Source organism: Hordeum vulgare, chromosome 3H (genome assembly GCF_904849725.1).
Source record: "Hordeum vulgare subsp. vulgare chromosome 3H, MorexV3_pseudomolecules_assembly, whole genome shotgun sequence".
NCBI classification, from domain to species: Eukaryota; Viridiplantae; Streptophyta; class Magnoliopsida; order Poales; family Poaceae; genus Hordeum; species Hordeum vulgare.
Window position 1 is genome coordinate 596,321,633 of NC_058520.1, and position 22,510 is coordinate 596,344,142.

The window sequence follows — 22,510 nt, forward strand, 5'->3', positions numbered from 1 at the left end:
ATCTTTCTGCTGAATCTCCTAGGTGATAATCTATCGGACCAAGTCTTATATGCGGAGTAGTGCTACTATGTTCCATCGGACTAAGTCTCCGAGGCATACCATGTTCGTTTCCTTGTTTGGGCTTTATCCCGTGTCAAAATCTGTGAGGCCGAATGACACACAGCCCGCTTAAGTTTCCCGGGCGACGCCCAAGGCCCACTTTACTACCATGTAATTTTGCTGAAAGCACAGCCATGAAACTCAAAGCAGTGCAAGGGGGACAGACGTATGAAGCGGCATAGGTATCATCGACTTGGAAATGCTATTTACATCCTCGCATAGCATTACTAAGGCCCAACCCAGCCCAACCCACATGGGCATCAGTGACAGCGCTGGAGGTTAAGGCAGAGATTTTTTTTTTTCTTTAATCTTGCGTGGTCTCTACCGGACTCGCATAAGTTAGCAGAACAGAGACAGCCTGAATATATTTAGCAAAAGAATAGAGCTGAGGCAACGCACATCGCACAGCGTAGGCCACCTCAGACAGGTCAAGAGAGTAGGGTCTCCGGCCTTCTACCTGCCCCTCCCCCTTTGCTACCTCCTTTCACCGGCGGCAGCGCATCTGTAACCCAACTTGGTGTCCTGGGACTCAACCATAGAGCCTCGCCGGTGTCTTTGTGCTTGAAGTCGGGGGCTTTAGGTGACCTCTGAATTTCAAAGGAGATAGAACAATCGTTAGGACCAGCTGAGGGAAGGAAAAATAAATCATGACGAAATGTTCCGAGGCTCACCTTGTCTACTCGGTTGTCCCACCAGCTTTGAGGACTTTCCACCAGATTCTGCCACGATTCCGCTGAAAGCAATGTTACGCAGGTCATCAGCAAAGAGATGCTCACAGGCTGTGAGGCTCAAACTACCGACTAGAAGAATATGCAGGTTCCGCTAGAAAGACTGGCCAAAACACAGTTCAAGAAACATGGCCATTGTAAGCGATATAACCTCCTTGATTTGCACGATTTCCAAAACGCGAGATTAGAGTGTCATGGATACTACATGGTTGATGGATGTTTGATTGTGCATAGGAAAAACGTAGGAATGTTTCCAACAGATTGGAGTGGATGAAAAATTCCTGTGAAATCCAGTGCAAATAAATGCCAAGGAAAATCCATATTGTTTTCTATGAACCGAACAGGCCTTGTAGGAAAAGTTTGTACTGATTAGAATCCTCAAACAAAACATTGAAAATCCATAGAAACAAAGAGGCACTGCATGTGGTTAAGGAACCAAGAAATGCATGACGGTATTTATAGAAACTCAAAAAAGAACACATCACAAAAACACAAGTATAGAAGAAAAGTTAGTTAGATACTCGGGCTCAAATAATCCCATTGCAAAAGGAGGAGCTAGGCAAACAGGCAAAGATGATATTTAATCAACTTCTGCAGCAGCGAGATACCGAAGTTTAGATGACAAGTAGAGATAATGGGATGTACTAATACACAAGCCAGACAAAGATGGTATTTAAGTCACTTGTGCAGCTACCAGAAAAGTAAAATGCACACACAGGAAACAGAAAAGTAAAATGCACACACAGGAAGCCTTGACTATTAATGGTAAAGTAAAATGCACACACAGGAAACAGAAACAATAGCCAATTTACCTACCTTCCTTTTTTTGTTTCTCGGGAGAAGCAGCTTGGCTTGGCTTGAATTTACTCCAACCTGTATTCGTACCTGTTGTTTATACTGAATATTAGTATAAAAAACTACGGAGAAAAGGGAGAATTTTAGGATTAAAGTTTTACCTCTCCCCATGCTAGAATCAAAAGGCTTATATGTTGTAGCCGTTTTAGCCGCATTGTAGCCACTACTAAAGGTCAAACCATCCAACTTCTCTACCACATGCGGTGGTGCTGAGCCAAGCCAGAGTGCCTCATCTGATGTCTTGTTCTTAAAATCAGGATACTTTGGATTTTTCTGCCCAATTCGAATAAAAATGCCTGCAAGTGTTAGTGGCTGACAAGCTTTGCTTCTTAATTTGAAGGCAGTAAACACATATGTATAAACAACATGCTCACAGATCCATTCGCCTTCTCAGCCCGGTTATCAGTCCAATTGAGTGGATTGGCAAGAACATCATTCCAGAGTGTTCTGAACTTGTCCAGTTTGGCTTTGTAACCTGAGAATAAAACATAACACCATCATGCAAAAATACAAGGATATATAACTGGGATTAGACTACTGAATATAGAAAAGGTGTTTATTGTAGTTAAGTATGCCTCAAGTTTTGTCAGGGCTGCCCAAAAAGGCACATTTTGATAGTTCATTCTGGTATATCAGCTTTTAATACTTTTGCATATAAATATCTTACAACAGTACTGTGACACCACGATATAGGCATATAGCTAAAGAGGTTTCCAGTTTACTCGCCCTTATTAGTTCTGTAGACAGCATGGATTAAATGAAGTTGTAACTTAATGCAAAAAATGGTAAGGTTTCATCATCAGGAAAAGATCCAAACTATCAGACAGTTACGAAATGATGGACATGCCAAAAAAAGCTGTCAGAAAGCTGTTCCTTGTTAGGTCGTGTATGTCTATTGCTAATAGGCATGGAACTCCATGAAAAATTACTATTTTACTACAATAAAGCTATATCTTAAATTCAAAAAGATAAGCTAAGGAAAAAACATTGGGTGCAAATTTCTAATCCTTGCTAATGGAATGTAAATTTCTCATAGTCATAGCGCAAACAATGTAATAATATAAGAGTGCAGCTTGGTTGGATACAGTTGAGCAGCAAACCAGCACCTGAAAATGTGTTTGCTGGATATTTAGAGATAGGTTTGGTTTGTTCAACTTTCTTTTCGGCCTCAGCAATCTCCATAAACCCTTCGTCTTCATCCACCATGAGATCCGTTTCCACAGCTTTACTATCAACAAATGACAGCAAATGTGCTAAAACCTGGAATATAAATAGCAAATTCAGTTAGTTAGCTTCAGAAACTAAACTATAATGTGATGCAAGAGAAACAATCAACCAATTTTCTTAAGGAAACAACAACAACAACAACAACCAAGCCTTTCAGTCCCAAACAAGTTGGGGTAGGCTAGAGTTGAAACCCATAAGATCTCGAAACCAAGTCATGGCTCTGGAACGTGGATAGCTAACTTCCACACACCCCTGTCCATGGCTAAGTCTTTGTCGATATTCCAAACCTTCAGGTCTCTCTTAACGGACTCCTCCCATGTCAAGTTTGGTCTACCACGACCCCTCTTAACATTCTCAGCACGCTTTATCCGTCCGCTATGCACCGGCGCTTCCGATGGCCTCCGTTGAATATGTCCAAACCATCTGAGACGATGCTGGACCAGCTTCTCTTCAATCGGTGCTACCCCAAGTCTCTCTCGTATATCGTCATTCCGTACCCGATCCTTCCTTGTGTGGCCACATATCCATCTCAACATGCGCATCTCTGCTACACCTAACTGTTGGATATGTCGTCTCTTGGTTGGCCAACACTCCGCGCCATACAACATCGCAGGTCGGATAGCTGTCCTATAAAACCTGCCTTTTAGCTTTTGTGGCACTCTCTTGTCACAGAGTACGCCAAAAGCTTGGCGCCACTTCATCCACCCAGCCTTGATTCGGTGGCCCACATCTTCATCGATATAGCCATCCTTCTGCAACATGGACCCCAAATATCGAAACGTGTCTCTCTCCGGTACCACCTGCCCACCAAGGCTAACCTCTCCATCCTCGTGCCTAGTAGCACTAAAACTGCACCTCATGTATTCAGTTTTAGTTCTACTAAGCCTAAAACCTTTCGATTCTAGAGTCCGCCTCCATAACTCTAACTTTCTATTAACCCCCATTCGGCTATCATCGACTAGCACCACATCATCCGCAAAGAGCATACACCATGGGATATCTCCTTGTATATCCCTTGTGACCTCATCCATCACCAAATCAAAAAGATAAGGGCTCAAAGCTGACCCTTGGTGTAGCCCTATTCTAATCGGAAAGTCATCGGTGTCGCCATCACTTGTTCGAACACTTGTCACAACATTATCATACATATCCTTGATGAGAGTAATGTACTTTATTGGGACTTTGTGTTTCTCCAAGGCCCACCACATGACATTCCGAGGTATCTTATCATAGGCCTTCTCCAAATCAATGAACACCATATGAAGGTCCTTCTTTTGCTCCCTGTATCTCTCCATCAGCTGTCGTACCAAGAAGATGGCTTCCATGGTACACCAATTTTCTTAAGGAAAGAGGAACCAAATTTTGAATCAAAAGTAAGAAAGTTGCACTAGTACAGCAGAATGAGCAATATTTATTTATTTAGTTCGATTGGCAGAAATCTTCACAAGACACGAGAAGGAAGAGAAGAGCATATCAACGAAGGCCTACTAAGTCATGTCATCATGAAGTAAGCATAAGCATATCAGTTCATCAAATGCTAAATCTTACATATATCTAAGATTGCATATTCAGTCGGGTGCCTTTGATAGCATCATGAGATTCATTCTCACAAGTGATAGTAGTGCAATTACCCAGGATTTTGCCATTTTATCAGTAATAAAGAAGGTATGTACAAGGTAGGAGAGCTGCTGGGCTCCAAACACACTCAGCGTGCAGGATAATAAGATTACCCTTTTTTTATGCTTAAGCTTCTACATATAACAGGGGAAAGCAGAACACAGCAGTACAGTACATACAATAGATGTATACCTGAATATTTGCTTGGCCATCAGTATGTTTGAATGGCGGAACATCTCCAGTTAATTGCCCAGACACATAGACAAGGTCATTTTCTTGCAAGTGAGAAGCAGCTATTTGTGCCAGGTCGTCTTGAAAGATTACGGGGATCCTGAAGGTAAATAAGTGGCAAGTGCACGCTGAGAAAATGCAGCGATACACTGGAAATAGAGATGGATACTCACACACAAAATTTCTCCAGGACACGACGACATAAAACTAGCCAAAACAAAATTGCCTATCAAAAGACTTCAAGAACTGGAAATATAAAAGTCTATTAATGCTAGTCACTGACACATTCAGAACTTGCAGTGACCCCTATCAATTTGGATTCAATTTGGTGGTCAGAGTTAACAGTGTCTAATCACAAAACCTCCCACTAGATACTTAATTTGATCTAACAGCAGAGCTACCTTCAACTTGAAACATAACAGATACTCCCTCCGTCCCAAAATTCTTGTCTTAGGTTTGTCTAGAAATAAATGTATCTAAATGCTAAAACATGACTAGATACATTCATATCTAGACAAATCTAAGACAAGAATTTTGGGACGGAGGGAGTATATCGGAAACAGAACAGGGATATCTGTGTTCCGTTCGTATCTATCTAAGCCTGCACATACATGTTCTAACATGGTTTCTCCATTGTACCCGTAGTTCATTTCATTTCATTTCAGCCCAATCCAACGTAGCAGTGTTAATCCACCCTATTGGAACCCAAACGCTGCCAAGCGATCGAACAGTACAGTGCAGTACAGAGAAGGAGCGGAAACCGGCGACCGGCACGCACCAGAACTTGGGGAAGTCGGCGCGGCGGTCCTGCACGAGCACGGAGACGGCGGAGAAGCGGCCGTCGGGGAGGCGCTGGAGCTGCACGGGCGCGCCGACGGCGCCGACGAGCCTGACGGCGTTGGCGACGCGCGGCTGGAAGGGGATGGTGGGCGGGCGGGGCAGCTCGCTCGGGACCTTCTCCCTCTGCCACGCGGCCGGGTCCGCCGGCGGGGGGCACGCGTACCCGTCGTCTCCCGCCGCGTCCTCCGCGGTGCTCTCGGTGGGGGGCGGCGGCGACCGCGGCTTGGCCCGGCATGCGTTGGGGGAGGCGCGCCTGGAGGTGGAGAAGGCCGCGGCGGCGGAGGAAGGGGTGGCGGTGGAGGGGAGGAGGAGGCGGTGGTTGAGGAGGCGAGCGAGGTGGCGCATGGTGGCGCGTCGGCGGTTAAACCCTAAACCCTAGAATGAGATGGGAGTGGAGGGGAGAGGGGGAGGAAGGAGGAAGAAGGGGAAGGTCAAACCTCCGAGGTTTGGACTGGTCGCGGGTAGAAGTGGGCCGGTGCGTGGAGTGGAGTGGCCCGGACCTATCGGGCCGACCGGTGTGGTCCAGAGAGGTTGTAAGAGCATCCGTTGTAGGGCCAGCTCATCATTCTCTCTTGTAAGAGCATCTAAAGCCTAGCTTTGTCTTAAAAACAAAAACCTACAGCCTAGCTCCCCCTTCAAAAATAAAAATCTACAACCTCGCTTTGCCTTAAAAAAATGTCTGGCTTAGCAAATCTGGCACCCTAAATGTCTGAGGGCGTGCCGATCAGTGACCGAGCATGTTTGTTTTGAGTCCCTATTTGTTCATTTATCCGGCCACACTTTTCATTTTCTCTCACATATATCCGGTCTCTTGCACGCGATTGGTGAAGATAAAGATAAAAAAATAAAGAAAGAGAAAATGTGGTCCATGGTGGGTCGTGTCCTGCGTGCCAGGCTGATCGGCTGCCTCCGCGAGCCCACATATCTTCTTTATATTTATACGAGGGTTCGGGGACAATCCGAACGTATAGGGAAGATATGAGGTTTTTTAATGGAATTTATCTCATAAGTTTGAATTTCAAATCATCAGGTGAACGAAACTAGGAATATCTGATACAACATAACAAGAAATATGATGAGCACTGAGGAGGATATTATGCAAATGTGTGCACCATCGATTGTATTGTTGGTCTCGCCAGCCCTAAAAGATCCTGCAATAATAACTAACCAGCTTAATAAAAAATAGAATGCGCAGACAACAAGGAATTAAAGTATTGTAGTGAATATAATATTAGCCTAATCTCATATTAGTTTAATTGCATATTAACCTAACGCATGAATTATCCTAATTGCATAATAGCCTAATCTAGACTTCCATTTATTATTTCTAGAATGTTAATATTGCAATTAAACATGTTAAATGTGTATAGAAAAATGATTCTTATGTATAAAAATACATAAATGTAAATGTAAAAAGTAAAATTATGTGAATTGTGTATACAAAAAATATAATCATATGCATGAAAAATATTTGTGACAGTTATGAAAATGCCACATATTTAAACAGAAATATGTACTTAACGTTTTACAAAATATTTAAATGTTTAAAAAATATGTTCGTATCATTTTCATAAAAAAGTTGTACATTGTCTAGAAATATTTTCATCGTTAAAAACATGATTTTATCATTTGAAACAAAAACATGTATCTGAAAATATAGTCAAAATGGTTTGTAAAATGTTAAACGTGTATTTAAGAAATGTTAGGCGTATATACAAATCTTTTACACGTATACAAAAAATATTTAGTGTATATGAAAAAGTAGAAATGCATTAAAAAAACAAAACACGACAAAAACGAAAGGAAAAGTGAATAAATAAATAAATAAAACTCAAAACCCCAAGAAAGGAAGAAAGAAAGCCAAATTATATTTAAAAACTTAAGAAAATCATTGAAAAACAAAGGAAACTGAAAATATATATTGAATAGAAAAACAAAGAATCGGTTAAAAAACAAAGAACAATTACAGAAAACGACAAAAATAAACAGACTTCACTTTTTTTAGTGTTTAAAAAAACAGACTTAACAACTCTTTTTAGGCGTAAACCATACATTATTCAATGTTTAGAGTACGGTTTACAGGAATTAAAACCTGGTCGAGATCCCATCCACAATGGCCACCCACATCTAAAGAAGAAGAAAACTTAACTAAATTATGCGAATCAAAGTTCATAATACGTCGTTGGAAAATTAAGATAGATGGTTAGGCATCTAGGCCTATTTTGTCGGTTCTGGTATTTTTTGGTTTAATCTTTCATATTTATTGTATTATCGGAGACTATGTGGAACCGTGAACCGCTTGATTGTTTGCAATAAAGGGGACGTATGCATCATGCAGATGCAGAGGTCGGAGGTAACCATCCTTTTTTATAAACGTTGTTGGAAAATAAAATCACAGCGACCATAGCTAATGAGCCGGCCCGTATTCGTCCGCCCATCTATACTTATACTAATTAGACACTCACACAAAATTCCCACATTAATTAAAAAATATGAACCGTTAATCATGTGGGACCGAATTATAACGGTGCAGATTAATACATGTATTTTTTCTTCCAAAAATAATAATCTAAAAGCCCAAAGTCCTTTGGTCACACGGTAACAATAATATAATCCATCCTTAATTTGGCCCAAAGGAATTGCTCAATACGTTCGTGGCTGTAGAAGTAGGAAAAAAATTGTGCTCAATCCGTTCGTGGCTGTAGAAGTAGGGAAAAAAATAACACAAGGTTTCCAGTCGTGGCTGCCCACCGAGCCATAACCCTTTTATTTAGATTCTGCGGCCCTAACCTTGATGGGTAAACCAACGCACCCATGTCACACAGCCGTCGTTGTCCAGGAGATAGTAGTGTCTTCGCATGGATTAATCATGCCGCCCTCGATCTCCCAGCCTTAACCTTGATGTGCAAAGCAATGCACACATGTCACACAAGCATTGTTGTTCACAAGATAATGGTGCCTTCACATGGATTAATCATGACCCCGCTGCCGTCGTTTCTTCACACCGCTGTTATCATCGATGAGATGTTTGTGTCACGCCCCCTCCGTTGTCTTACTATTCTATCCGTTTCTAAATATAATTTTTTTGAGATCTCATTAAAGAACTACATACGAAATAAAATGAGCGAATCTACACTCTAAAATATGTTTATATACATTCGTATTTGTCTTCTACAAATCTCTAAAAAGACTTATATTTATAAACGGGGGAGTAGATGGTTGTGCCTTTGTATGAAACAATCAATGCATGCATGTCACCATCGTTTTTTCGCGCCGCCACGGTTGATGAGATGGTGTGACACACCTCCGCCATTGTTTGCTAGATGATGGTGTCATCTCATGAATCGATATGCCACCACTGTTTCTTAACATGATGTTGTCGTCGCATCAATCAATCAATGCAGCTGCTCATTAACAATTTTTTGACTAGCCGTGTCATTATCTTTGAACCTCGATCTAGAACATACTCTTGCTCTTGCCTGTAAAATAACGTTAGAATAAATCCGATGTACGCAAATTTTTGCATATGTTCCATACACCGAGTACTTTTCTGCATATGTATACGGAGCGATGTCGTCGGCCTGTGCTTTCTGCCAAGAGCTACATGCCTATGTATTGCTTCCTTGAGAGCGCACGTTCTAAGCAAGCAAGCTGCCTGCTGGATTGATTCTAGCTTGCCGAAGCACGTAGGCTATTTTATATTGTTATTAGTACATCTAAGCACCTTGGTGAATTCTACGCTCGGTGGCTGCACACCCTTCGTGGAGAGTGCATGCACGCGAGACAGCACAAATATTTGATGGCCAGGGAAGCTGTCTTTATTTTTCTAAATTGATCTAACTATTGATTACAGAGGTTACAACAGATTAAGCTTAGATTAACGATAGCCTATGCATATTCTATGTGATTGCTTCGATATACATGTTGAACATGGACACCACCACATCAGACAAAAGGACAGTTTCTCCTTTTTTTCCTATTTAAATTCTTTGTTGTTAGTATCTACGTGTAAAATTTAAACCCTTTTTTGTAAAAAGTGTAAAATTTAAACTGCATATCAGAACCTATTCTAATCATTTGACAAGATTCTTAAGTTGATCGAGCTATATATAAACATGATGTCTATATGTTGGATAGAGAAACAAACTCCCTACGGGGTGTGTAGTTGTCTCCTTAGCTATGTTCATATGAACTAAAGTCTGTTTTGCTTTTTTTGTAAACCATTTTTTTATATTATATATACTTCAGATCATACACAAAAGAACATGTGGAATCACCTTATAATTTTCTTGTGGTCGTGATTCTCCTATATATTCCACTGCTAATAATTCAAGGAGTTGGTAAACATGTTGCCATCATAGTGCCCTTACTTAGGTTATCATTGCTCATTTGCTACACAAAAAATAAATAAAATAAATGTGGTGCATGTGTTCAAAAGCATGTAATCAAATGTTTTCAACCTATGGCTTGATTTTTATTTATAGTAGGTCAACTATTTCTTTGAAGTTTTTATGTGATCCCGTGGCTACTACTAAATAATGTTTGGTCAGCTTCGCATCTTTCGGATTATTGCTCTGCAAACAATTTTAGGGTTCTCTACTATTTGTATATCAACAAAAACTGTTTATTTTCTACCTAATAAGGCCAACTAAAACACTGGTGACTAAGTTAAGCCTACCGCGATACATTGGATAACGCAAGAATTCACATGAAAGCCGAGATAGTGAAATTCATTTTCAAATATTTATGCTATGTTTTCCAGCCGTAAAGGGGAATGCATTTTTTCCTATGGCATTACCACCAGCACACATGAATATATGGTGTAGTGTTTGTCCATAGTTGGATTATGTTTCTGCATTTTGCATATAATTTACTTATGTACTTCTTCCAACTAACCAATCTCAAACATTTTGCTATACGGTAAGCAAATGTTAATTCATTATAATATTAATATTTAATAGATAAATATGTATTTTCCTATATATATATATATATATATATATATATATATATATTGAGGAGTAAATGCTTTGCTTTATTGATCAATAATACGAAGTTCAGGAATTACATGTAAATCGAAGGGTTGTAGGAGCCACATATGGCGTCCTTCCCCCAAATGCAAAGCATGCTTAGCTAAGAGATGAGCTTTCCTATTAGACACTCTCCCTTCATGAACAAAAGAAATATGTTGAAAATTTGAATTGCCATCCTTCACTTCGTCCACTATTGGGCCTGTGATCCCATGTGTGCCCGAGTTGATCTCCAGTACAGCTTTATGACAGTCCGAGGACACGACGATATGCTGGAGGAGAAGGTCCCTTGCTAGAGCTTGTGCTTCCCGGCATGCCAAGGTTTTCAGGATGTGAGGATCAGTAAGCCCATGAAAAACCACGACCGATGCACCCAGGTACTTTCCGTGGTCGTCGCGGCAAACTGCACTAACCGCGCCAATAGGGGGGTTTTGTAGACTGCCCCATCGACGTTGATCTTTGCAAAACCCAACGGTGGTGGTCTCAAACCTGTTGTTGTTGCCCGGGTCGCTCTCGCATGCGATAACGGCCGTACCGGTCTTGTTTCCTTCAGCTCATGAATGAACCTGGTGACAAACGAAAAGGTTGCCGCAGGACTCTGGTGCTCTCCCTCATGTATGAGCTTTCTTCGTGCATACCATATAGCCCACAAGGTGACTGTCATGCGAGTTAGTTCTTCCTGAGAGACAGAAGCAAACATACTGAATAACCAGGAGCGGGCAGACGGGTCGGCAGTAGCGAGCATGTGTTCACTTTGTTTTTATGTCCTCTAGTCCAGAGTCCACACACAGACCGCAGTTTCAGGATTTGGGGATTTTTTTTTCCGAAAAGAAGGCAAAAGATTTGCCTTATCGATTAATTAAGAAAAAAAATTGCTCAGTTAATCAACAGTTTGAAAAATATATATGCAAGCCTTTTGGATTTCTGATTTGTTGGCTTGATGCACTATCTATCGCTGCATATTATTTGCATTTTGAGTTAATTAAAGTCTACCTTCAACTTTTATATTTGTCATAACAAATAGAAATAAATTAAAAAGGGGAATGAGAAGTCCAAGGAGTCCGAAGCTAGTATCCCCGGGAAGAACCAAGCGGGGCGCACTCCATTCATTTTTCTAAATTATTTAGTTCCTAGCACGATTGTCTGGGTCGAGCATTAGCAACGTTTTTTTTTCCGCACGCTGCTAGCTTTATTACTACATGGTTATTGGTTAGTTTCTTTATGTTTTTGTCATTTTTAACTACATGGGTAATATGTATAAAGCGATCATGCTCTTTTTTATTATATGGTGCAATTGTACGGCTACACGAAGCTTTACAATATGTCCAGCATCATAGTTTAAGCATGCTTAAACAAGTTTTCTTGTGAAAATATTGTAGAGGTGTGCTTGGTAGCCCCCCCCCCCCCCCCCCGCTATACACACACACAAAACGTAGAAGGGGAACGTATACCCATCTCATATTGTGCACTACAACCGCCGTATGTATGCAATACAAGGTGTGTGTATGTATAACGCCTTTAGTGTACAAAAATATACAATATGAGGTGGGTATACGTTTTGGAGGAGGGGGGTTTACCGAAGCAAAACTGAATATTGTATCACTTAGTATGCTAGAATACTTCCATATATTATTATATGATTGTTCTTGTAAAGTAGATTCCACATTTTTTGTATAGTTGAAAACTTATCTTTTTTTTTTGTTAAAGCAGTTCCAAGTTAGTTGTGGTTGTTAGTGGTATTGATCTCAAGTTCCTAACTGAACTTTTTGTTCTATTGTAGGCAAGACAACATGAAACTTTCACGTTGGTAGGATGGTTCTTCATAGAGAGTGCGAAGGATCATGACAAATAGAAACATTGATCCACATTTTACATGTATTTGAACCACTTTTTTATTTGGATATTTGGTTCATTTCTTTGTATTCGAGATGCCTTATGCATGTGAATCATTATACACCTACAGCAACCCACGAGGAACCTAGCAAATGGTTTCCTTTGTTATTGTATGTTTCAATATTTATATCTTTTTATCTAAAAATCTATAGATACGCTCCTCCACAATTCCACAACAATGTGCGGGGTATTATTTAGTTAAGATAAATGAAGACACGAGCTTTCTTGCAACTTGTGGATCAACTGGCTTGGCAGTGGTGATGGGAGGACATATGGGCGACGCCATTCTGTCCTCCTGGGATGTTATTGAGAGGTGTCCAAGTGTTGAGGAGGTTGAGTTTCGTGCTTGTATTCTGAGTCTCCGTATTGTTATCTAGGAAAGTGATTGTCTTTTGTGCATTTTTAATCTAATCATACTATGGACACATCACCTTTGACATATTTGAAGAAAGAGGCGTTGAGTTGTTTTTAGTGTGATGAAAATCAAGAGAGAGAGAGACAGAGAGAGAGGCAAATCTGGTGGATCACCAGATCGTATAGTTTTGTTTTAGTGTGTGTTTAGTTGTTGTTTTTTTGTTTAAAAATGCTAAAAAATCCAACATCAAACTTTAGGTATGGCAAATCGAATGTTTTTATGACAATTTATTAGGGTGTAAGAATGGAAAAAATTAGTTGGGGAACACGGTAATTTTCTGGCAAGAAAAAAATAAAACAAATTTAGCATGCTTGCCAACTAAAATAGCCGCACTCGGTAAATATAAATTGCCATGAAAAAAAGTTAATTTATCATACTCATTCTTATGAATACACACATACTTTAATGTCTAAGATTGCACTAATGTTCTGTCCCGCATGACGACCTATGTAAGCAATGGTTGGAAGAAATTTCTTTAACTAATACTACATGTTCTATTCATAATAAGCAATCACAGCTTTCAACTAAGGTTAAACAGATAACAGGACCATGTTAGAGGGTGTCGTGGTCGATCTGCACCCTGACCCTCGCCACATCAACAAGCTGACTACGAGTCAAGATCTTCGTCGAGCATATCTTTAAAAAGGACATCAATACGCACCATCCACACATCAAGCCGGTGTGGAAAGTGATGCAATTCTTCGTCGACTTCTCCGACACGATACGGCATCGACACTTCGTCGTCACAGGGACGCCTTCAAGCGACGCATCATAGTCGATATGCCGTTACAATGCCATTGTTGATACTTCATCGCCAACGCCTTCATCAACATGATCTTCATCAACAACTTCGTCAACATGCCGCCGATGCCTTGTCCATAAAATAAACACCTAGCGTCCTTTGATAGATTTTTCTGCAAGGCCCGACCTCGACGACGACATCGGCCGTGTCATCCATTACGACAGGACTGCATCGACACAACATCACTCTAGTGATGACCCCTACACGACCACACGGTTCTGGCAAAATTGATGTGTGCTCGATGGGTTTCCTCCAGTCCTGGCAAAATTGGTGGACTCATCGCCGACGACACCCTCTGACATCCCTAAGGTGCATCGACCACGACTACAACTCTGTATATGATAATACATGTTCTACACAAAAAAGTATATGAATTTTTTAGAAGACCATGTAAAATGGCGTGCGTGTCGATCAGTGAGAGTGTTTGGGCTCACACACAGCCCAGTAAAAAGCCCAGATAACAGGACGCGCCCGTTCCTTCTTTCTTTCGGTTCCACTTCCGCAGCATCCATCCATCTCGCCGCCCCGCACCCAAACCAAACCCTCGCCGGCTCGCCGCGACTCACTCGCCGGCGCGGATGGGAGCACCCAACGCCGGCGCTCTCGTCTCTTGTCTCTAAGCAGTTGGTGCGCCACGCATCTGGTTGGTCCTCTCTTCCCTCACTCTCCTATCACTGCTACTGCTAGTATCTTTCTAACCTGTCCTCCTCCGCCCCGATCTGCAGAGATGGCGACGGGATCCATGGAGGCTGCCCTCATGAGCGATCCGACGATCAAGCTCCCCGACGACCTCCTGGTCGAGATCTTCTCGCGCGTGCCGTACAAGTCCGCCTGCTGCTGCAAGTGCGTCTCCACGCGCTGGCGGGACCTCATCTCCCACCCCGACCACCGCGACAAGCTTCCCCGGTCGACCCTCGCCGGCTTCTTCCACAGAACCTACGGCCTGCGCTCCAATCCACCTTTTCCTCATGCCTACCGAAGCGTCTCGGGGAACTGGTGTCCCCTTGACGCCTCACTCTCGTTCCTGCCTGAATCCGAGGAGCTCCGCATCTTGGATTGCCGCAACGGCCTCCTCCTCTGCCGACGCCGGATCGATCCCGCCACGTTGGAGTACCTGGTGTGCAATCCGGCCACTCGGAAATGGGTTACCGTGCCGGCCACTGAGTGGTCCTGGTTAGTGAACGACACTCGCCTGGGATTCGACCCGGACGTCTCCTCCCACTTCTATCTGTTCGAGTTGGTACCTGCCGTCCCTTTGGATCTGAACAACCAGTATGATTATCGCATCCAAGAGGTGGAGGTCTACTGTTCTAAAGCTGGAGGTTGGACACATCACATTGTCTGGGACAATCCAATTGAGATGCCCTGCTTATCAGGTGGCGCATTTTTCAGCGGTGTGTTGTATCTATGTTCCAGGAATAATTCAGTTGCAGCCGTCGATGTGGAGGGTAATGGTAGGATCATTCCTACCCCTACTTCATCTGCTGCTCGTGGTGTCTATGTATCACAAGAACAATTGTATCTCGCAGATCATGGTCCTTCTGAACTGTCAATCTGGCTTCTTCAAGATTATAGTAGTGAAAATTGTTGGACACTGAAGCTCAAACTCAGCTACCTGCAACTGGTCGGAGTAGAGTATCCAAGCGCCAGGGAATATTACCGTGTTATCTCAGCCCACCCAGAACACAATGTCATATTCATAACCGTAAGATTTGCATCGGGGCTCTTATCACAGATGAAATTATTTTCATACCACATGGATTCTAGGGAGCTGCGTTTCATTCGTGACCTTGGATTGAGTTCAATGTCCCCTTATCTTCCATATGTTCCTTTGTTCTCGGAGTCATTGGCAGACGGGCACTAAATGTTTGCGTATTGAAGCCTCAGACTTGTCCATCTTTCTGATAACGATAGTGGAGTTAGATTTTGAATATGAGCAACAGTTATCTGGGTAAGTTTTGATATGCTGTTGGTGCTTGATTAAAGTCATGTTGTACCTAACTTTATGCTGCTAGCTATTCAGTCAACTTCTCTGTCAATCATGGATACTCGACCGTATAACAGTATTCTGCCTGTGTTTGTGTACTGCTATATATATTCGAACTATTATGAATACTTTGATATCTGGATTCCTGTCTCTGTTATTTCTCTGCTTGTGAATAATTTGTTGGTATACCAACTTTTGTTTCCGGTAGTACATGAATGCTTATATTCTTGTTCTTCATCTCTAGCTCTGGGCTCTAGCCTATAACGCATGTCGGTGTTTGGGTGGGCTTGAAATGCCCAGGGCTGCCGTTGCATTTCTAGAGCACCCCAGGATTACATGCCACGGAGATTCGGTTGTCTTTGGTATTCCATTTCTGTGCTGTATTTTCATGTCTGCTGAACCTGAGATTCCATTTTCCGATATATAAACTGTTGTGTCAATGCTAGTGCTTTGAGGTCGCGGTTACCGTAAAATTCCGAGGAAAAAACGCTTGAATTATTCAAATGTAATTTGAATTCATTTTTTTCTGGGCTCGGAATATATTAGTACTGAGCTCAAGTACTTCACAAAGTCGCTGTTGGTGCAGTGGCATTTTCTCCCCGTATGTTCTCAGCTTATGCTAGGTCTTGGGTTTGATTCTCCTACTTTGTTTTTAAATTTTTATTTAAAGAGTTTGTTAAGAAAAAAGAAAACTGCATAGAAGGGAATTCTAGGACTCAAACAAGCGACTTACCACAGGGTAGGAAGGGGAATAGTTACCACCAGGCTACAGCTAAGTACATGTTTTTGAGTAGTTTCTGTCCTAGTTGATCATACTGTAGCCGTTCAATTTTTTAAAAATATATCAAAAAAAATTGCGTGGTATGCAGTTTTTCTCGTGGGGTAGCGAGAAACGCGGATACCGGACGGGATCCAAATTTTCCGCCCGGTATCCAAAACCCTGGTGGTTCCTCCAGGTGCAAGTTCTACCAGACGAGTTGCCTGCTCATTTTGTTCAATCATTGGGACTGGGGCACTCCTACTGAGAATTGTAACTGCCTCCTCTTGTCGTTGTGCATTCTTGATACCGATAATAATTCAGATTGCAGATTTACCAATGCAGAACCTTATTGTTTGTTCCATGCTGCACTTTTTATTGTTTGTCAAGTGATATATATCTGGCGAACGTTCAGGCTGGAGGCAATTTGGTTTACACATTTGAATCAGTTCGAGACAAAGAATGGTTTGCAGTGTAGTGCACGGGGATATGTGGTTGGCATTTGTGCCGATTTGATTAATTCATGAGCAAGAATTGTCTATCCAATCTTCAAGACTTGTAAAAAATGTATATGTATTATAAAATTTCATGTGATTTAAGAATCTATATAATATTAGACGAGCAGTTTTCAAATACTCGTTCATTGTTGAACAATTGTTTCTATATTTTTATAGGAAAGCAGCAACTAAAATTATGTTTCAAAAAATGTTTATCGTAATTAAAAAGAAGAAACAAAAAGGAAAACAAGAAAAGACAAAAAAGTAAAGAAAAATAGGAACAAGAAAAAACCCGGAAGGAAACTAAAAAACCACAAAATCATCGAAAACCAGACGCAAATGTCAAAAATCAGGATCTAAAAAATATTGAAACGAATACCAAAGAAAACATCGCAACCAGCATGCTAACATTCACACAGTATTTGGCCGACCCAGGCAAATTCGGCTGTAGGCAAGTGAGCAATAATGCTAGACTTGCAAAGGTTTACTTAACCTTCTAAACTAATTCTTCTCTCCCTTCTGATTTTCAGTGGGGGTGGAGCCCCTCATCCCTTAATTACCAATCACAATCATACACATCAGTTTGTACGTAAAAATCTTTAAGCAAGCTTTTATAGATGTAGCATTACTTGGCAAGTGAGTGCTATATCTCATAATAAGTAAGTGATATATTGCACTTGAGAAAATGGTTGCACTCCACATGGCAGAGCCGAGAGAGTCCTCCTATTCCACGCTTTAGTGCACGGAGCGATAGGTGACGAATGGCCCATGCAGGGCTCAACTGGTTCGTGCTCATATTCGGTTTGAGCTTGTTTATATGTTTATTATTTCAAAGGTTTATAAAAAGGTAGTTCAGTTTGAAAATCACAAAAAAAATTACAGTTACAAAAATAAAAGAACATTCATGTTGGTCGCATATTCAGAAGACAATCGTAACATACTAAAAAAAATTACAATTACGAAAATAAAAGAACATTCATGTTGGTCGCATATTCAGAAGACAATCATAACATATTTAAAAAATATATTTATTACTTATAAAAAACATGTTCATAGCATACCTGAAAAAGTGCAGGGATGGGCCGGCTCTCTTAGCAGCGGATCTGGATCTGGGACACCGGGCGCAAAAATGCTACACCTACGTAAATTGGTACATAATCTTACGTAAAAATGTAATTTCCTTCCTTAATCCTAACCACTCTCTCGCTGATTTTTAGGGTGAAGGGACGTGCCAGCCAGCGGTTCTAGATCACGTACAAAACATTTATTATTTAAAAGGTTTACAAAAAGTTAGTTCAGTTTGACAAACAGAAAAAAGATTAAATTCTTCTATAAATATTCATGTTTGTCTCATATTTAAAAGACAATCATAACATATTTAAAAAGTATTCATTGCACATACAAAACAGGTTAAAAAAAGATTTTACATATAATAAAAATAGAAAGAGTAAAACTGGACAGAAAAAAGGATAAAGAGAGCAAATTCACTGACAGATAAAGCAAAAAGACAATAAAACCCTGAAAGAAAAAGAAATAGAAGAGAAGGCATATGGGCCGGCTTAGAATGGCATTGTGCGTGAACGACGACTAACCGTGTATTAGGTAGGATTGGGCCAACATGTATCATGTAAATATATATTTAGCCAACATTAATACCTTCATGTGTTTTCAAGATTACTAGCCCGTGCGGATGCACGGGTTAACGACTAGTTTCTATTAATTAGGTATTGTTATGGGCGAGACATAGCCCCGGGCTAATCGGTTTCGCTACCACGCGATAATCCCTCAAAGAAAAAAATGCTACCACGCGATGGTGGTACTATTAGCTTCAAGTGTGAATATAGCGGGAGATGAGTATGAAAAAATCGGCTTCCAGTGCTATAGAGGACGTAAAAACACCGTTCCAGGAGGCCCGGAGAACGCCGCCGCCGGTTGACGCCGACGGCGACGACTGACTGCACGTACGTCGAGCGGCAGCGGCAGCGCGACCAGCGGAAGTCGGCTGAGCCGCCGTGCATCGGCGGGCAAGCACCTCTAGCGCGTGCGCGTCGCCGGCCAGCTACAGCACGCACAATGTTACAAGTCCACGCGGCATCGACACGGTGCCTGCCTGGCAGCGTTGCTGATCTTGCCAAGTCGGCATCACCATCACCGTCACCGAGCCTTTAGGAACTTTCATCGCGATTTACACGTGCTGGCGACCCGTGGACCAGGCCCCGTCACCAGGCCCGTGCCGACGTGGCCGGCCGCCGGTATCGCGCTCGCTCGACGACCGGGTCCGCCCACGAAACTTGTTTCGACGGTGAAGGCCTCCGCGTGCGTGCGTGCGCGATTGCTTTCATGCTCGACCCAGACGACAAAACTGTCCATGACAAAAACTTCTTACTATGACAAATGCTCGCGACGTATTTGCTTGCCCTGGCACACGTACGAGCTTCCAAAAACCTGGACGGAGACGAGTTATCTGGTCTGAGGTCTGAACGGATTGCGGCAAATTCGGCAGTGACGGGCTTGGGGTAGTTAACAATGGTTGCGGCCGTGAAAAACAGACCAAAGAGGATGGTAGGTACCATGTCAAGTTATCAATCAGGCTACCTGACTAGCTAGTCCGGCAACCACGCTAGGCTTGCGCAGCGTGCCATGTTCCCTGCGTACGCATGCACCACCGCTGCTGCAATATTTGCGGCCGCTCTTTATTACCAAGTCCTCTGCTGTCTGTCGTCCATGATCGCTAGTACATGCATCCATCCATGGTCCAGTCCACGTACATCTGTTAAGGCAGTGCATCGATGGATCGTTCAGTCAGGGCTACCATGCATGTCTCTGCATTGATGCGCCGCATTGCATTCATGCACGAGCCGAGCAATCCCACGGAATTCATTATCGAGACGAAGATGAGAAAACAAAAGGAAGGCGTACGTCGCGTCGGATCGGAGAAGGCCGCCCGGATCGATTTGGATCGGTCACGCTGCGCCGCACCCCCGTCGACACGTACGATGTTGGTAACTTGTCACCATGGTCCGAGAGTGATCGGTGGATTGCTGCCCAAACAGCGACGGTCAGCGCACCATCGACCGAAAACACGTCACATGGCCCGGGAAATACGAGCGCGAGTACGTGTTTCCCTTTGTTTCCTCCTTATCAGACGAGGTTAGGAGATGCATGCGATGCGATGCAAGGTAGTGGCAACGAGCCAAACGAATAACTTCATTTGCAAGTTAACTCGTCACTAGCTAAGCTAATGGGTATACACAGTACATGTAGCAGGGCTTGTGTGTGTGTGGCCGTGCGTGTTTTCCAGTTTCAACGCGGTTTTGGGGCCGGTGCGTGCCGTGTCGAAAGTCAGGCTCAAAATATTTTTGAGACGCTTTCGTGCCGTGCTGTACGCAGTTGGGTGGGCAGTGCCGGTGGTGGTGGTACACAAGTCGGTCACGGGCGGCGGCCGTACGTCGACTCGACCGGTGGAGACAAGCCAGATGACGGCTCGCCGGGGAGCTTCGCGGAAGCTTCGTCGCGTGTGGAGGACTTAAACTGAAGAGACATGTACATGATGCTGCAGCATCTGAAAATGATCATAGCAGGATTCGCGCGAGTGAGATTCCAAATGGCACGCATTTGCACCTCCCCCCTCCCCCCGCAAAACATCAAGAGAACGCAGTTCATTTTAGCTGACCCCTCAAAACCGGTTAGACGGGTAAAAATGGTTTGGAGGGTTAAATTGGACCTATCCGATCCCTTGTCCTCTTTAGCCGCTCAACAAATTTAAACATAGATCACCGTTTATATTCACTCGACCAACATCACTTCTTGGAAGAAAAAAAATCCTCCGCCACGACGCTTTCTCCATCGCTCGGGTGCGGCCCAAATTCACCCGCATCCCACCGGATCCCCCGCACGCACCGCAGCCACTCCGACACCTCCACGGATGTTTCAATGCGTTGGTGCCGTGTGAATTGGGAGACGCGAGAGAAAGAGGATGATTAGTTTTCTTCAAACTTTTTCATGTTCCTAAAATTGAGTAATTTATGCAATGTAGCTTGAATCATAAATCCATGATGTGTGTTTCAAATGTAATGACTTCAATCTTTTTTTATGTGCAAAATAAGTTTGATGAGTTAAAATTTTCAAGAGTTCTACTAGAATTCCTTTTTAAAATCGTCATATATAAGGAGTTAACTTAGCGCATCTTCATCGCCGAACCATAAATTTGCCCTCGCATCTCGCCGCGGACACTCATGTCGGAGGCCGTCATCCAATGCTACATGCATACATTTCAACAACTAATTGAACGAATCGGGGGAAATTCAAGCAACCCGGATGAATTTCAACGCAGACAATGCCGAGCATGGGCAGCCCCAACCCGAGGCGCCTTCCATCTTTCTCCCTCCGACGATAGGGACTGTGGATGTTGGTGTTGCTGTGGACAGAGGTAATATCGCTTCCAGGATGGAGGGAGGTGACCGACCAACTAAGTGGGCGCGAAAGAAGGAAAAATGACTTGCTATCGGTGTGGTGAGAAGAGTCATTTTGTGTCTGAATGCTCGGCTGTTCTTTGCGAGTTATGTCTCAAGCCCGTTCATGGATCTTCTTCGTGTCCTCTTATGACGGGTCCGATGCCCGTTATGGCTATCTATGCGGTGTGTTCCGAGGAGCTTATGTTTTTTGAGTCCCCAGCTTTGTCCACCACGATGCATGTGCCAGATGTGGCTCTTATTGGTAAGGTCACTGTTGCCAGCGGTAAGATGACGGTTGACCAGGTGGTGCAACAACTTCGAGATCTTGTGTCATCTACTTTTCGTTGGGAGCCTATTGCGATTTCTGAGACTGTTTTCAAGGTGGCGTTTCCTTCCAAAGATGATCTTGCACGGTTGCTCAAGTTTGGCATGTGCAGAGTGCCTAGCACGAGTTGTATCCTGGAGTTCGATGTGTGGAAGGGTGATGAGCCTCAGGGGTTCCTCTTGATCAGGTTTGGGTTCGATTTTATGGAGCTCCGTCTAAGGCAGTCAACGATTTCTTGGTGGCTTGGAGTTTTGGTTCCCTTATTGGTAAAACGGAGCAAGTGGACATGGCGTACACGCGCGCTAACGGAGCTGCACGGGTGTTTGTTAGTGTTATTGATAGTGGGCTGATCCTCGAGGAAGTGCTCTGGATTTTTGAGGGTAAGAGATTTACCCTTCGTCTTGAGATCGAGAGTGCACCGGCGGCTGGAGAGGTCACGGTGGATCCTGACGTCGATATGCCAGATAGGGATGGCGAGTCGGGCGCTAAAGATGCGGACAAGGGGAAGCCTTCACCACGTTCGGATACTGCTCCTGGGTCGGCTGCTGTGGAGCCGAAGTCGGGAGAGGGTGCTTCAGCCTCTGGTGGCGTTGTATCGGCCCCAGGGACGCAGCTGCGCTTCGGTTCTTTCGAACCAGAAGCGGTGTCGGCCAGGCTTGCTGCCTCTGCTTAGTTGCCGGTTCATGATGGTCTTCAAAGGCAGGTGAAAAGGACATTCTTTGGGAAACAGTCTGTCAGTGCCTCGCTGCAACC

The 22,510-nt window shown here is 43.1% G+C and overlaps 1 protein-coding gene and 1 pseudogene across 1 annotated transcript; one reads left to right on the plus strand and one right to left on the minus strand.

The window, feature by feature from the left end:
* Positions 1 to 268: 268 nt before the first annotated feature.
* On the minus strand, positions 269 to 6,032 carry LOC123445488 (protein OSB2, chloroplastic-like). The gene is made up of 8 exons (XM_045122475.1): positions 5,536 to 6,032; positions 4,719 to 4,857; positions 2,789 to 2,942; positions 2,057 to 2,157; positions 1,784 to 1,955; positions 1,644 to 1,712; positions 771 to 832; positions 269 to 686 (listed from the first exon to the last, which is right to left on the minus strand). The coding sequence occupies exons 1-8, from the start codon at positions 5,940 to 5,942 to the stop codon at positions 528 to 530; spliced, it is 1,263 nt and encodes a 420-aa protein (XP_044978410.1). The 5' UTR covers positions 5,943 to 6,032; the 3' UTR covers positions 269 to 527.
* An 8,203-nt stretch (positions 6,033 to 14,235) lies between these two features.
* LOC123440934 lies at positions 14,236 to 15,109 on the plus strand (annotated as a pseudogene).
* Positions 15,110 to 22,510: the final 7,401 nt, after the last annotated feature.

Excerpts from the sequence above, each read along its gene's own strand:
- LOC123445488 (XM_045122475.1), bottom strand. The coding sequence starts at position 5,942 with ATGCGCCACCTCGCTCGCCTCCTCAACCACCGCCTCCTCCTCCCCTCC. Across the intron at positions 4,858-5,535 it reads GCCGACTTCCCCAAGTTCTG|GATCCCCGTAATCTTTCAAG; the intron begins GTGCGTGCCGGT and ends ATTTACCTTCAG. Across the intron at positions 687-770 it reads GGGACAACCGAGTAGACAAG|AGGTCACCTAAAGCCCCCGA; the intron begins GTGAGCCTCGGA and ends TTTGAAATTCAG.